Source organism: Poecilia reticulata, linkage group LG11, assembly GCF_000633615.1.
Source record: "Poecilia reticulata strain Guanapo linkage group LG11, Guppy_female_1.0+MT, whole genome shotgun sequence".
Taxonomy (NCBI): Eukaryota; Metazoa; Chordata; class Actinopteri; order Cyprinodontiformes; family Poeciliidae; genus Poecilia; species Poecilia reticulata.
This window is the reverse complement of record NC_024341.1, coordinates 878,654-894,362: the sequence shown is the minus strand read 5'-3', so window position 1 is coordinate 894,362 and position 15,709 is coordinate 878,654. Positions and strand designations below refer to the sequence as shown.

Below are 15,709 nucleotides of genomic sequence, written 5' to 3'. Positions count from 1 at the left end.
TAGATAGATAGATAGATAGATAGATAGATAGATAGATAGATAGATAGATAGATAGATAGATAGATAGATAGATAGATAGATAGATAGATAGATAGTTATAAACGTTGAAAAGGTTATCATTTAGAGAAAGTCTCATCAACATAAATATTTCCACTAAATAATAGGCAAAAAAAGTGTTTGATAAAGGAAAAGCCTCTCAGACTCTGAGCCTGACAGTACCAAACTATTTTTTTTTTTAATATTAGACAATTAATTTAATTTCACATAATTATCATGGTAGAAGCTTTTTGTTTGTTAAATACTTAATGAAACATATTTACCGTTTTTGATGTTTGTTGTGAATGACATAATTAAACTATAATTAATGACGATAATCAGTTTGTCGTTTATTGAACTGCAATGTTTCTGAATAAAGTTTTAAGTTCTGGGTCACAGAACTGACAGCAGCAGAAGGCTGGTTCTCTACTGGTGATCTGTTACTGGGAATGCTGGTGTAAAAGCTCACTTATTGAACACTTTGGTCTTCAGAAGTTTGTGATATAATAATAATAATAATAATAATAATAATAATAATAATAATAATAATAATAATAATAATAATAATAATGCATGTAATTTGTACCGCACTTTCCATTAGTAAAAATCTGAAAGTGCTGCACAGTGCAACTATATCAAACACAAATAACCACATTCCATATACTGCAGGTTTCACATCTTCTGCACCAAGGCCTGGGTCTTTCATGCTTTTTATGTTTTTTTTTTATTTTTATATTTCTGTATTTCTGTCATGAGAATGAATACACAGAAACTATTGTGAGCCTAAAACAATCAGAATTTTTATTTTTTTTTACATGATTTATGCCTATTAAAGATGAAACTGTCATTTATGATTTCAGACATTTACCTTCACTCTAACTCCACATGGTGTTGAAAAACTGCCCAGACTATATTATCCCCCTTTTCCCCATGTTTTGTCCAGTGTTTTTCCGTTTTGCCCTTAAATCCCTTACACTGCCCTTCTGTCTGCTATAATGAAGATGAATGGACTTTGTGGTTGACCTCCCTGGCTGTTCCCGTTATCAGATTTTCATTGAAGATTGTGAACCTCCTACATTGATTAGACCATAATTGGCTCTAATTGTAAAGTGAGTGTTCACTAGTCTGATGGAGGTTATTGAGAGGTGGTCAGCATCATAAATGAGAAGAAAATGTCTGCTCTCTTTGGGATTCAGCTGAATCTTGTTAAAGACTCCAAACCTTTTAAAAGTGGTTATTGTGTGCTAAATAAACTGGCATTGTTCAGTAATTTACAGTTGGTAATTATTATTTCACTGGCCCACCATACTTAATGGACAAATTTAACAAATTTAATGGACTTTTTTTTCAGAGCAACTGCAGCCAAAAAATAAAGCCAGGTAGTTTGCTTCAAGCTAACTTTTTGTCTACATGAACTATGAAGCCTTTGTCTATACTGAACCTTTCAGAAGCTTTTACGTCATAGTGCTTTGAAAAAAAATCTGTTGTGATCACAGGCCGTGTAGGCTTTCAGAACATGCAGCTGGGATTGTGGAAAACCGCAGCTCTGACATGAGAATTTACAGAAAACGTGTGCTGGGTGTTTCCCCTGTACCTAATACCAGCTGGCTCATTTCAGTCACAAATCCTCTGCTGGCAGTCCAAATGCATCCAACACTGTTGAAACTGATGTGCTCTATCTGCTTCAGATTCTACTGATCTACATATTTCACACATTCAATCAAAAATACTTTATTTATTTCAAATAGAAATAATGTGTTGCCGCAACAGATGCTGTCTAAGAAACTTCAGAGTCATTGTGTAAATTTAGATATTTTTTTATTTTTTACAAAAAGCACATTTTGTTTGCTTAAAAACACTATTTAGTTCTTCCTTAAAGAGTTTACAAAACGAGGAAAAAATGCGCAGACTGGCTCTGACTAAAGGGTTGTCACAGTACAATCCCACTACCAGTGGCAGAGGACAGGCTGAGGACAGGCTGAGGATAGACTGAGGACAGGCTGAGGACAGACTCAGGACAGACAGAGGACAGGCTGAGGACAAACTGAGGACAGGCTGAGGACAGGCTGAGGACAAACTGAGGACGGACTGTGGACAGGATGAGCACAGGACAGACTGAAGACAGGCTGAGGACAGACTCAGGACAGGGTGAGGACAGGCTGAGGACAGACTCAGGACATACAAAGGACAGGCTGAGGACAGACTGAGGACAGGATGAGAAGAGACTGAGGACAGACTGAGGACAGGATTAGGACAGACTGAGGACAGGCTGAGGACAGACTGAGGACAGAATGAGGACAGACTGAGGACAGGATGAGGACAGGCTGAGGACAGACTGAGGACAGGATGAGCACAGGACAGACTTAGGACAGGCTGCGGACAGACTGAGGACAGACTGAGGACAGACTGAGAACAGACTGAGGACAGACTGAGAACAGCCTGATGACAGGATGAGCACAGGACAGAGTGAGGACAGGCTCAGGACAGACAGACCAATGGAGATCTAGTTGGTTCCTGTCTTATTAGCATTGAACCAAACTGTAGTGATGGAAACGTGGGGAATATTCCTCTTGAGAACCATTTTTTGGACATGCAGTACGATTTTAGTCCAAATGAATTTGCACATATATCTGTCAAGTACTTCAAAATGTTATGTTCGGATAAATGTGGGGATTGTTTGAAATAGATAAAAGCCTTATGGCAAAAAAGTTGATGTACGGTAAAATCAAAACAGTGCTGTGTGGGCAGCACGACAAAGACACCTGACATCTTCTGTTTATTATTTAAGGCCAGACAAGTGTCTGGTAATCTGAGCACTGTGGAGTGTTGCCCTCTGGCAGCAGACTGGTGATACCTGTGAAATAGATGGGATAATACAGTGTGGTATTTACAGACTAAGCATGGCCAATTTAGTAAAACCGGAGTAAAAATTTAATTGGCATGGATAATTGGCATCTTATGAGTTGTAAGGGCATAACCTAACAGCTGCTGCACATTAGTACACATACACCACGGCAGGTGCATTTCTCTCTCGCTCTCTGTCTCACACACACACATCGTTAGATGATGTGTGTGATGGGCTGAGCAGGCATATCTAGCCGAGAACCAATGGGAATTTAAAGTGCCCTCTAGCCACCTAGTGAATAGAAGACAAATCACCAAAGTGCGTGTGCTCTGCTAATGAACACACTCCTATTGTTGCTCACAAACTGCCAATTGATTTTACATGAATCTCCAACTAAGGCAAAAAGGAAAGACCAAAGTCTTCTGTTTCACAGCTGGAGACCATTGAATAACTCCCAAATTCACAGAAATGCTCTATTTAGCCAGACTGTAGAGACTGGACACATGCTTTCTGAATGACATTAGCAAAGAATCTGACGCATATGGGCAGATCTAAAGTATGTCCTGATGGTATCATCAACTAAACATAAACTTTGTTTTGAAAAGGAATTTTAATTTTAACCTTTGTATGGAGTTATTGTTCATCAGAGAACGGACGGGCAATTACTGGATTGATTGTTTAATATTATTGATCATATCAATGAGTACAAATTGATTATGTTTGCAAACCCCCAAAAACGGTGGTCCACTGAAATAGGTTGGTTTTCTTCCTCTTAACAAATAAAATCATCTGAAAACTTTTTTTCAATATTTACTCAGGTGATCTTTACCCAGTGTAAAAATCTGGTTCATCATCTGAAATATAAAAGCTTGACAGAAAAGTGAAAACAGAACCAACATTTCACCCAACTAGTGGTCTGAAAAGGCTCATTACTATACATTCACCTCCACAGATTAACTTTTTTTTGTTATTATTAGATTGTGACAATCTCAATTCTCACTCACTGTTAGTGCAGATAAACATTTGGGCTGAATATTTAAAGTGATGAATAAAATCTGCTCTCTGCAGCAGAGACATAAAACAAGGAATTTAAACTGATGAATTTTGGAGGATGTTCCATTTAGTAGAAGTTAGAGAACAGCTTGTTAAATCTCAAAGCACACTGTTACCTTAGAATTAGGCTTGTAGGCTTTGTTTGAAGCGCAAATTACAGTGATTTTACAAGTGTTTTCTTTGTGTGTTTTGACATGGGTTTTACTTAATATTTTACTAGCATGTATTCTGTATTTTGTCAATGAATGACAGTAAAACGCAGTTCGTTTATAAGTAGAGAATGCAAAAAACCCTCCATAGTTTCCAATCAGTTCAGTCCTCCATTGGCAGATCTCCGTTGTGTTTCCAGAGTTGATCTGAGTCAGCGGCCACCTCCAGCCTTTATCTGCTCCCAACAACACCCTTACGTGCTCAGGCACAGCAAGGTCCTTGATGTTATCAAAGCAATTTGGCCGTGCTTTAATCATTGGAAACATTGAGCAGCTCCCCCTCCTAACCTGAACTTTGGAGGCAGACAAAATCCAATCACTCATAAGAGGTTATTGATTGATGTAATCGTATTGGAGGTGAGGGTGTGGAGGGGACGTGACAGATTGCTTTTGTCTGCTACATGTGTCACTCTCAGTTGGCAATTCTTGTCCTCTTTCATCTGCTGTTTAATCTATGACTTCACATCTTCCTCGCCCCTGTGGTGGCACCAGTGGACCGGTCCTCCCTGAGCGGCGCTGATGGCCAACAGATTTGCGTTGAGCCGTTTGATCTGATCCAGCTTTTCCAGCTGTCACATTCCTGTTCATGTGTCATAATGAGAAAAGGCCGTCGCCTGAGGCGCCGCAAAGAGCCTCCATTTACACAGATCTCCTGCAGGAGTTTCACTGATGTGTCATTTGAGTTTAAGGAGATCACAGCGACCACGATATTGATGACACAAAAAGAACACCAAGCAGCTGGATGAATTGAATGTCTACAAGAGCACTTCTCTTACCCTGAAATGAAAAGCACAATCCAAGCTGTGACATCGCTGAGCCAGGATACAAGAGTGTCTCAATAATTTGAAGGATTTCTGAATTCACACAAACAGGACAGACATTTACTGTGGATAGTCCTCTTTAAAGGGGCAAGTATTATATATTTTCTAGGCACATAGTGCCAATCAAGTAACTATGTGACCTTCAATTGTTATAAAACTGCTGTAGATGTCAAATATGACTTTGCAATTTAACGCCATGAAACTGAGCCTCTGTCTCTTTAAAAACTCCTGCCATTTCTGAAATTCTGCCTTCAGGAAGTCTTTTTTTTTATTTTTTACCAGCGTTTCATTGAGGTGTAGCTCTTATAATAAACTCAGCAGAAGTACAGTTCCAGCAGGTGTTTGCTAATTCCTGCTAGCCTAGTTTGAAGTAGCTGAGTGGGGGGAGGGCTGCTCTGTGAGGTGGAATATTTTGGAAACTGCAGCTACAAGGAAGAGCTGTGCCTCGAAGGCAACACTCTGTCCCCTAGGTGTTTTGCACAGCTGAATGGTTGCCATGGAGATTAAACGATTCCTTAAAAAAACCAAAGCAACACTCCAGGTAGGTTTTTGATGAGGGAATAAAATTATAACATGATGGAAAGCTCAAAAAAAAGGTCAATTTTACATAATACTCCATTGATATGGTCTCAGTTTGCTTACATTCATCATTGTACATTTTTATGGTATATTAGTTCATGTCTAGGGTTCTGGCGCAAAATGTTGGAGAAGTTTGGATGTAAAAGTGTCTTATGCTCCAGTGCATGTCTCAGAGCAATCAGCGGCCATTTTCAGCAACCTTTTCAAATGGCAGATTCTAAGTATAGATAAAACTAGATAATTACATACACTACAGGAAGATACAACCTTGACTCCTCACTATCTGATTTTAAAAGAGGCTAAACTTTTTTTATAATTATTTCTATTAGCTAAACGTTACCCCATGTTGGTGAATGTTGAGGCAGATCTGAACAAACAGCAGTTTCAGCAACTTTGAACTGGCTTATTGATGAAAATGTGCTATATGAATAAAATTACCTTACTTTACCTTTATGTTTCACTGTAAAGAACAGGACAAAAGATAAAGAATAGAAGAGACTGTAGAGGCTGTACTGGTGTGTGGCTTGTAATGCTGATTAAATTAAATGGGTTATTTTTCTGCACTTTGGAGCAACAGATTTTCCAAGCATATGAATGATTTCTACCTAATTTATTTTAATGAAGTTTTGGACTGAAACTTTATAGAAGTCAAAGCTTCTGAAATGCAAAAAATTGGATCATTATCAGGGACAAAAAATTCCTGACTGGGACATTTACACTTTCTATTTTCATTTTTGCTCAAACAAAAGTCTATAGCAGTGTTTCTCAACCCTGGTCCTCACCGCCCCCCTTTCCTGCATGTTTTAGGTATTTTCCTTCTGCCACACACCTGAATTGTATCTCTGGGTGATTAACAGGTTTCTGCAGTACTTGATGGTCATGCAATCATTTGAATCAACTGTTCTGAATAGAGGCACATCTAAAACATGCAGAGCAGGGGGGCTGAGGACCAGGGCTGAGAAACAGGGTTGAGAAACGCTGGTCTAATGAAATGTTGGGAAGAGTTTAGGTCAAAGGAGAATGTGCCCTGATGGATTCAATCTGAAGCCGGTGGGTAACGGTGTGAATGCAGACCGAATGTTTGTCTCATTTGTTTCACAGAATGAAGGTAAATTATTCTGAAGCACACTGACAGCTGTCAGTGTGCTTCAGCAGCGGAGGGCATGCCTGGTCCGGGTTTATAGACAAACGCATTCTATGACAGACTGACGTAGAACTGCTTCATTTATAACGGTTACAGAGCAATGAGATGATTCATTTTAAATGCTAAAGGTTTCACTTGACTGTCACTACTCTTGTGGATGACAAAACCCATATTTGTCATGAAATTATAGATCAGTGTTTTACCAGGACGCTGTGGTGTTGAACTGTCTCTAAGGTGCTGGGGCTGATTGTACCCAGTGTGAAATGGAGCTGGCAGATCACACATCTAATCAATGTCAACCTGACAACACGCTGTCAGAATTAAAGAGTGTTTGTGTCTTTTTCAGTGGAGCTGTGCAGGACCACCAGTCATTTTACCCCTCCGCCCTCAGAGCACATCGTTTTGGCTTTCTGAAACATTCTGAAATAATTAGGATTTTTAGCTAGTCACATATAAAAAGTGACCATGGAGATCAGGAACTGAATTTATTCAGGACTTTACGATAACCTGAGCAGACCTGCTGACTCAGCATGGACTCACATGGATCGTTCCATCCAGGAACAGAGCTGAACTCATTCAAATGTCCGCAGTTTTCCTGGGAGTTTGTGGAACTGCTCATTCTTTGGAAAAGCTCTGCTGTCTGAGACCAAGAGGCTAAAACAAGGCAGTGAATTTATCACAAGTGGGCAATGCAATTACCCTGGGAGTGGCCACGTGACACAAATCAATATGACACAAAGCACTAAGCCATTGACTCTCATCCATGACAAAGTGCACCTCAGAAAGGAGTGGATTATTGGACTTTTGGAGCCTCCTACTTTTTGATCTACTGTTAGGTCAGTGCAACATTAGAAAAGAGCCATTGTTTTACAAGATGGGGAAAGTAATGAATGGACTGCTGAAGTCGCACCTATGGATAAAGCCAACTCAGAGCAGCTACTTTTATTAGCCCATCTAGACACAACTCATTCACGGCTATAGAGAGGATGAAAGGAGCACAAGGACGGATCCTTTCTACAGCTCTCACCCGGAGCCCACAATGAAACCAGAGCTTCTTATATTTTCCAGCAGGGGGCCCCAGTAAACTGGGTGCCAATTTAACAACATATCTGTGACCCCTGCAGTGCAGGCCAAATTGAGCCTTGTGACACTTAACAAACTTTGAATTTTCTTTCAGAGATTTAGGAAAAAAGACAGCAATAATCTACATGACACCCATAAAGGCTCAGGATTTATATCCAGTGTAATAGCTCAAATATATGGAGTGGAGGTTGGGGTAAAACGGATAAAAAATAGAAACCAGTAAAGAGGTTGGAGAATGAAAAGGGAGCGCTCAGGCAAACCCACACAGTGGGTGAATCAGTGGCATAAAGAGACAGGGGAGGAAGCAGAGGAGTGATAGATTTTAGCTGCTTGGCCACTCTTCCCACACAGCTACAGTCCAAGCTCTTGAGTTTTCTGTTTTAATAGAGGGGGAAAGGGTGAAGTCAGCAAAAACAAAATGCCGCCATTAAATCATCTCCCCGGATCTAGTGTCAGAGCAGTAATAGGAAATGCACTCATCATCGGAAAGGTTACAGCTTTCCAGAACCTCCCTGCTAGCTTTTCTCTCCTGCCATCCCCCTTTCTCTACACTCCACCAATCCCTAAGCTCCGCTTTCATCCCTTAACCAAAACCTAGATGCTTGGTCAACACACTGGGATGTATGAGCTCACGAAGGGTTTGCTTTTCTCTCACAGATGGCACATTTCTGGATCTCATCTCTGAGATATCTTTAGAAAATGCTAAAAAAATTAAGTTGCAGACTTTGGTTACAGAGACCAGAACATTTTGCTAATAGACATGGGAACAATGACGCTCCCTTCTGTCTAAACAATACGGAAAAATCATTAGAAAGTGAAAGGTGAATAAACATCTGCACAAATCATCTACTGAAGTTGTTGAAACGTGGCTGTGGTTGATGACACAAGCCAAACAATCCTGTCTTTCACTGTATTTGTTAGGACTAAGGCTGTTTTCACACCTAATAGTCCAAGTGGGCTCGGTTCGATTGAGGACCAAAATTGCAACATTTGTTCAATTTAGCTGCTGCCGTTCACTTTCACACTGCAGTGACAAACAAACCAAAAGCCTGTTCCCCTCCTGGCCTATGGTGGAGCTGCACCAAGAGCTAATGAAAGAAATAACATTTGAAGCAGACTGAGCACAACTACCTTCTTAACAAAACATAAACAAAAATTAAATTTGTTTATTTTTGTTTGCACTACCAACAGTGGCGCAGTTGGTAGAGCTGTTGCCTTGCAGCAAGAAGGTTCTGGGTTCGATTCCCGGCCCCGGTCTTTCTGCATGGAGTTTGCATGTTCTCCCTGTGCATGGTGGGTTTTCTCCGGGTACTCCGGTTTCCTCCCACAGTCCAAAAACATGACTGTCAGGTTAATTGGTGTGTCTAAATTGTCCCTAGGTGAGAGTGTGTGTGTGCATGGTTGTGTGTCTCTGTGTTGCCCTGCGACAGACTGCTGACTTGTCCAGATTGACCCCGCCTCTCGCCCGGTACGTTAGCTGGAGATAGGCACCAGCACCTCCCAACCCCACAAAGGGACAAGGGTGTTAAGACAATGGATGGATGGATGGATAAATTATGTCAGGTTTTAGCGATTGTAGGTTTTATTTTTATCTTTGGCAAAAACTCACAAGCCATTTTTTGTTTACCCAGAATGCCCTGCGCTGTATTCCGCTTCCTGCTTCTGGTTCTGGAGTGGTCTCTGGTTCACTTGCCATTTACATGTGCATTGAACATACGCATTGATATCAAAGGAATGAAAATCATTGTAAAATTTCCAGAATACCACAAATATATATCTAATTTGTGGTATCATCATATCATATATCACATATATATATGTGCCTGCGTGTGTGTTTACTTATGGTAGCAAGGCTGTCAAATAAATATGAATAGAAATTACACTTGAAGTTCAGCAACAAACCCAAACAATTACTTCCTGAAAGGATTAACTGTTAAATGTCTGAGGCTCATTGTTCTGGATGTGTCAGGGATATCTGATAGAAATAGTTTACGGTTCTCTGAACTCCAGTTATTGTGAACTGGGGTTCAGTGGGGGTTTCTTCATGTTTGTGTGTGTGTGGGGGGGGATCTCTGCTGCCACCTTGTTGTTCAGGAAGTGGGGATTGTTTTTCTCCACAGAGTAGTTTGTCTTTTTAGCTGATTTTATTTGCTGTTGTTTCCACACTGTAAAATGTCCCATGTCCATCACATAACAACCTTGTGTCCCTCATCCCCTCACCTTTAATACACTGTCTGCACACAATAAAGGTGTGCAGAGCAGCAGACAACCAGCAGCACTGTAACCTTTAACTGTTGTTCATTATCTTTTATATATGGAGCTGTGTTATTTAATAGCGCTGTGCAGCTTTAGATCGTGAGGTTGCTGCCTTGGGCAGGTCTTGCAGGCGAAAGCGACTCCAGAGTTCGATGGGACTTCAGTTAAAAAAAGGGATAAGAAATGGCAAAAGCAAATATCCTGCAAACCATATAAGTTATTACTGCTTATTTTAAACAGAAGTTCACATCCTCCTGCTGATGCATTTGAGACTTTACTCTGCGTAGGCTGAGAAGTAACATTTCATTTGAGCAGCCCTCATGAAAACAAGAGGGCCACTTCCCAGGTGATAAATCACTGCTGACAGGGGGCATTACACGCACAAACGGACCGCCGATGCCGCACCTTTACAACAATTAATTAGCTGTCTGACACTCATTTATCACTGCAGCAATAAGGTGAAAAAAATCAAGAGTTTATTAAAGCGCCACTTAATTTCCAAGAGCTAAAGGCCAGACGCTGAGACACATGACATAGACAGCAGAAGCAACATTCACACTCTTACTTCATCTTACAGTACAGCAGAGATCAAAATGTTCCCTCAAAAGCATCACTGTAAACAAATGTTTGGCAAAGAAAACACAGTCTCATGTCTCATGGCTACGTCACAAATCAGATTTCACAACACAAGATATGATCCATGTTTAAGAAGCTGCACAGGCACAAAACAAAAAGACAGTTCAGCCTCTTCAATAAATACTGTACACATCACACTACCTAGCATTCAAACTTCCGTAAGATCACATCACTTTGTTGGAAGTTGTGTAATATTTACCTAATCTATGCAAATACATTGTCATGCATCTTGGAGCTGAAACAGAAATGAGCAGCAAACGAATTTTCTGCAGCTGCTTGATTCCTTCAGCTAACTGGGCTGGTCTGACGGCTCCCTAAAGCATGCATATATGGGTCCAGAGCGGGGAACAGGGTGACATGAGGCCAAGATGTGACTGCTGTCATGAGCCCAGACAGGCCAGCGAGCAGGGACATGGAGACCAACCCGGCCACGTCTCTGAGGACGGGTCTGTTCAGCTGTCACTTCAACATATTGACACACTGGAAGACTTCTTCATGTTCGATCACTCTAAACACATTCAGACTAATATCTAAATGCTGCTGCTGCTAACTACAACTAGCCTGCTCCTACTGCAGTAGCATTAGTTCAGTGCTTTACTAAATGGACCAGACTTTTCTTTTCTTGTGGTTCTCAGCATTCTTCAAACTAAATCACAACACAGGAAAACCTAGAAAGCCACAGCTCAAGTGGTCTAATTACTCATGCCGAGTTGCTGCGGGTGATTGACGTTGGAATTCAATCAATAATACTGATTAGAACTGATTAGAAGGTCAGGCAGGCAAAAAATGGCAGAAAAATCTCACGTTGATTTTAAAGACAATCACTTTTTGGCAGAGGGAGCGAGGAGAGGGTTGAGCTGCTGAAAAAAATGTTCAGCAGCTGGACACTACGCTGCTTTCTCACTGTCAACCAAACCCAGCAGACTGCAATCCAAAAAAATCTCTCGTTAACTGGTTTTAAGGTGAAACAACAATCTAAAGCCTCTGTGATCTACCTATAAATGAATAGCATCAGAGGGTAAATCAATAACTCTAACAATACATTAACAAACATTTTCCTGCCAAATACAATTAATTATATCAATAAAAAATTCCTTTACCAACAGAAACAAGTATTATACTGAAGAAACTTTAACACACAACAGTCCACTAAGATGCTGTCTGTATGTACAAGCCCCAAACTACCAAAAGAATGAAAATAAACTTCAGCATTTAGGGTTCAGATCCAAAAGTTCAGGTAAAATTGTTGGTTGGACAGCTGCTGGTCCAGTTAGGTTCAGACGTGCTTGGCGAAGCGATGGGAAGGTGTGGTTCTTCCTTCTGACTCGAGCCTCAATTTGCCTCTCTGTCTCTAAGCCAATGGCCATCAGTCCCGACATTTTATGGGAGGTGAGGTGGCTGCCCCGGCTCTCACAACCTGTGCAATGCAAAGATAGAAAGAGTCAGGGCAGCACACCTCACACCTCGACCAGAAACCCTCCAAACTAACGCTGCATCAAGAGCATTCAGCAAAACATCGACAATCTGTGGCTTCTGACTGCAGTACTAAATAATCATAGTAGGATTCTTACTGCTGTCTGTCTTTAAACATCACTGTGTAAAATTATGAAACATACATATTAAAGGTGAAGTTATGAATGGAAAACACGTCCTTGTTGGTCAAATAGCCTGACCTCTGACTCTACAATACTTAAATGTACAAATAGAGTTCAAGGTCAAAGACTAAAAGGTTCTGAGGTTCTATGGTTGCACAGGAAGCCCAGAACATCACCCCCCACCACCGTGGTTGAAATTTGATACTGAGCATTTGTGCTGTTTGGTTTTCCCCACATGGTTCCATTCATTAGGGAGCTGCACTGTGGGCTCATCTGTCCCAATAATATTGTTTCAGAACTATTTTGTTTATCCAGAAGAAACTTTGCAACCCTGAGCTATGTTGCCACAGCAGGAAGGAGGAATTCTGCTGACAACCATTCTAAAAAATAAAAAAATAAAAACCTTTGCTTTGTGTTTTTTTCCCCTAATTATCCTGCCATGACTTTCAACATACTACCTCAGTCATGTACACTCTAAGATGGAGTCCTTACAATTGTGCTGAGCTTTAATTTTAGATACATGAGATAAAACCTTTTTAAGAATGCGCAGTCAGCCCAATATAACTGGGTTCAGATTGTTTCGAAATGGCTTTGCAACCCTTCACAGACTGAAGGGAAGCTAGATGACCTATATCTGACCTCTGCCGATGCCTTCTCACCTTGACCTTGTGTTTTCATACGTTATACATCAGTAAACTGCTAAAGCTCTATCTTCCTTAGAGGTTCTCCAACTTACTGATGACAAAAGTAGTTTTAAGTCATTTTAGAGAATATTAAAGAGCTGCTTATTCTAATTTGTCCTGAGATGTAAATCCTTGGATTTAACAGAATATACTCTTACTCTCTTTTAACAATGACAGTAAGTTTATCTACTAACAAAATCTATAAGTCTTCTTTCTCGGACATAAGTCAAAAGAAAGTTAGGGTTGCATCAATTGCAGTTTTCTGGCCGATCCTGATTTGGCCAATACTGACTTTTTTTTGTCTAAAATGTTTTTAAATATAGCAAGAAAGTCACTGAGTTGGCAACAGTAGGGTTACTATTGTTAAATGCAAACGTGCAGACATGCTCTGGTGGGCTGGTCAGATCACATGTCTCTTACAGAAGAGACATCGACTTCTCCTTTTCTCTTACTGAAGAGGAGAAGAGGACAGTGGCTGATTTTTAGACCTTTAGACCTGAGGTAGACAAGACCAGCTTCACATATTGGTTGATCAGTGATCTCCCAAAATTAGGTAAATCTGAGCTGATTTATAGGCACACCCATAAAGAAATGTCCTCTCCAGTCGAGTATTCCATGACTAGATGGTAAAAGAAAGAACATTCACAAAATTGCAAAGCTGAAATCTGAAAGTCAACAAGAAACTACTTGAAAACTCTAATAAATAGCTGACACTAAATGAACTCATTTGAATGGCACTTAAGTTCTTAATGTGGAAAGACAGAGGAAGCTTGTAATAAAGGAACTACACAGAAACATAATTACTTAATGAAGGACATGGAAAACTTTGGGAAATGTTTCCTGTCATAACGTGTCTCTGTTACCATTTAATAAGATACAGAGAGGCAGTGAATGATGGTGAAAAAAGAAAGACGACTCCTCCTCACACACCAAACACTTCAGTATCACTACAACTGATAACAACTGATAACCTGCTTCAGGAAAAATAAAGGTTCTGCTCGGCCCAGAGTCTGGCGTTATGGTTTAAACCTAAAATGGTCATTATATGACAATGTGCTATCATGGCATATGCTGGGTTTCAAAGAACAGCAAAGAAGAAGCCTATTGATTAGATGCCAAACACCTGATACCTCAAGAGAGGAGGAATTAATTGTGCTATTCATTACACCTTAATCAAGTGAGCAAATGTATGTGGCAGGTCAATATGGGGTCCTGTGGAGAGGACAACCTCAGCCCCCACACTCTGCACAGCCCAGCGGCCGGAGTCTAATGAAGACTGAATTTTAATCATCAGGAGGATATGGCTCGTCCAGGAGACACACACACACAAATATGGACCTCTCAAGGAATGCACACTCACACACATACACTCACCATGTGGAATAGCCCAAGCTGGTTCTCTTATACAGACACACACATTGCCTCACCTCACTAGATTTTCATTGTCGCCTGGTCCTTTGCAAGTCGAACACTCTGTTCTTGTGTCATCAGCTTTGGGTTTTTTCTGCACCGCAGACTGGCGTTGTCTGCGTTCCCGTGGCAGTGGTTCCTATGGAAACACGGCTGATTAGAAATGAGAGCTGGATGGGTGCTTGTTTGAGCCTTGGAAGTAAAAATGAAAGCTAAAACTGTGGAGGGAGTACAATGTGCTGAAAAGTAGAACTCCTTCACTTCCAAATCATACACAAACATTTCTGGCTTCAAAACCAAACGCTGGACCTGTTCTTCTTTCAGCCACTCAAGTACCTGCACAGATGATCCTCAGGGTCACCAGCATGGTGTGTGTGCTTTGGAAGTTTACTGAACCAGTGTAAGCAATAAGACATGAGTCCCAGCAACCACTAGAACACCTGCATCATGTGGAAAGTATTTGAGCAGTTTTCTGATGAAGTGAGCAGAGAATCCAAACATTCACCATCTGTCACTTGATCCATAATTTTTGTGCAAGCAAAGCAGACTTGGAGGATTACATTAATGAGAGATTTGCATCTGCTAAGCAAAATTATGTAGTCTGAAGAAAAAACTAATGAAGAAAAAAAAAAGGAAACAAATCAAAAAATAATATATCTACAAAGATTTGTGAACAGCAGCAAGAAGAAGTGACTAACCTCCACTTTCTCTTCTCGTTCTTCAGTGATAGGAACTCTTTTTCTCTTCTGGCCCCTGGTTCTCTGTGAAGCACAAACATTTCACTTTAGCGTAAGAAAAAATCTTCCAGGCTTCATTCAACTCAGCTCACTGGAATGTTTTAAACTCCAGAATGTCAACTTGATTTACTCACTAAAGTCCTCTTACTTAAAATGTCCAAATAAACAGCAGTCAAACCAAAGAGCAGATAGATTAATCATGTCTGTATTTTGGTTTGGTCTGCACATTTTACTAACAGTGCTCCCCAGCCCAACTTTACTAATGCAGTGGCATTAATGAGTTATTATAAATATAGATTTCTGACCTAAGTTAGTAGTTTTTACTACATAGTGAAGGAATATATTTGAAAAAGGTTCATTTTTAGAACAATATTTTAACTCATTGGTCTCTGACTACATACAGTAATAGATTTCTAGCCAAAAAGATACCAACAAAACAATAACCAAACCAAACCAAACCAGCTTTATTTATAAAGCTCTTTAAAACAACCACAGCTGATACAAAGTGCTGTACATTAAAACACAGCATAATCAAAAAAATAAAAACTTACAGTTTAAAAACAAAAACATACAATTTAAAACTAGATCCCGCTGGTGTTGAAAGCCAAGTAAAATAAATATA

General features: G+C 40.2%; 1 protein-coding gene across 3 annotated transcripts in view; it reads right to left on the bottom strand.

Moving 5' to 3' along the window:
* The window catches only part of phf14 (PHD finger protein 14), a 107,481-nt gene that overhangs the window by 27,032 nt on the left and 64,740 nt on the right, over window positions 1-15,709 (bottom strand). Inside the window, exons 15-17 of one of the 3 annotated variants that reach the window (XM_008421224.2) lie at window positions 15,049-15,111; window positions 14,368-14,489; window positions 10,481-12,079 (exon numbers count right to left, since the gene is read on the bottom strand). In XM_008421224.2, coding sequence (XP_008419446.1) covers window positions 12,073-12,079; window positions 14,368-14,489; window positions 15,049-15,111 — 192 coding nt within the window. In that variant the 3' untranslated portion in view covers window positions 10,481-12,072. Of the gene's footprint in view, window positions 1-10,480; window positions 12,080-14,363; window positions 14,490-15,048; window positions 15,112-15,709 lie in introns of those variants that run through there. The other 2 variants (XM_008421223.2, XM_008421225.2) reach the window with 2 other exon arrangements.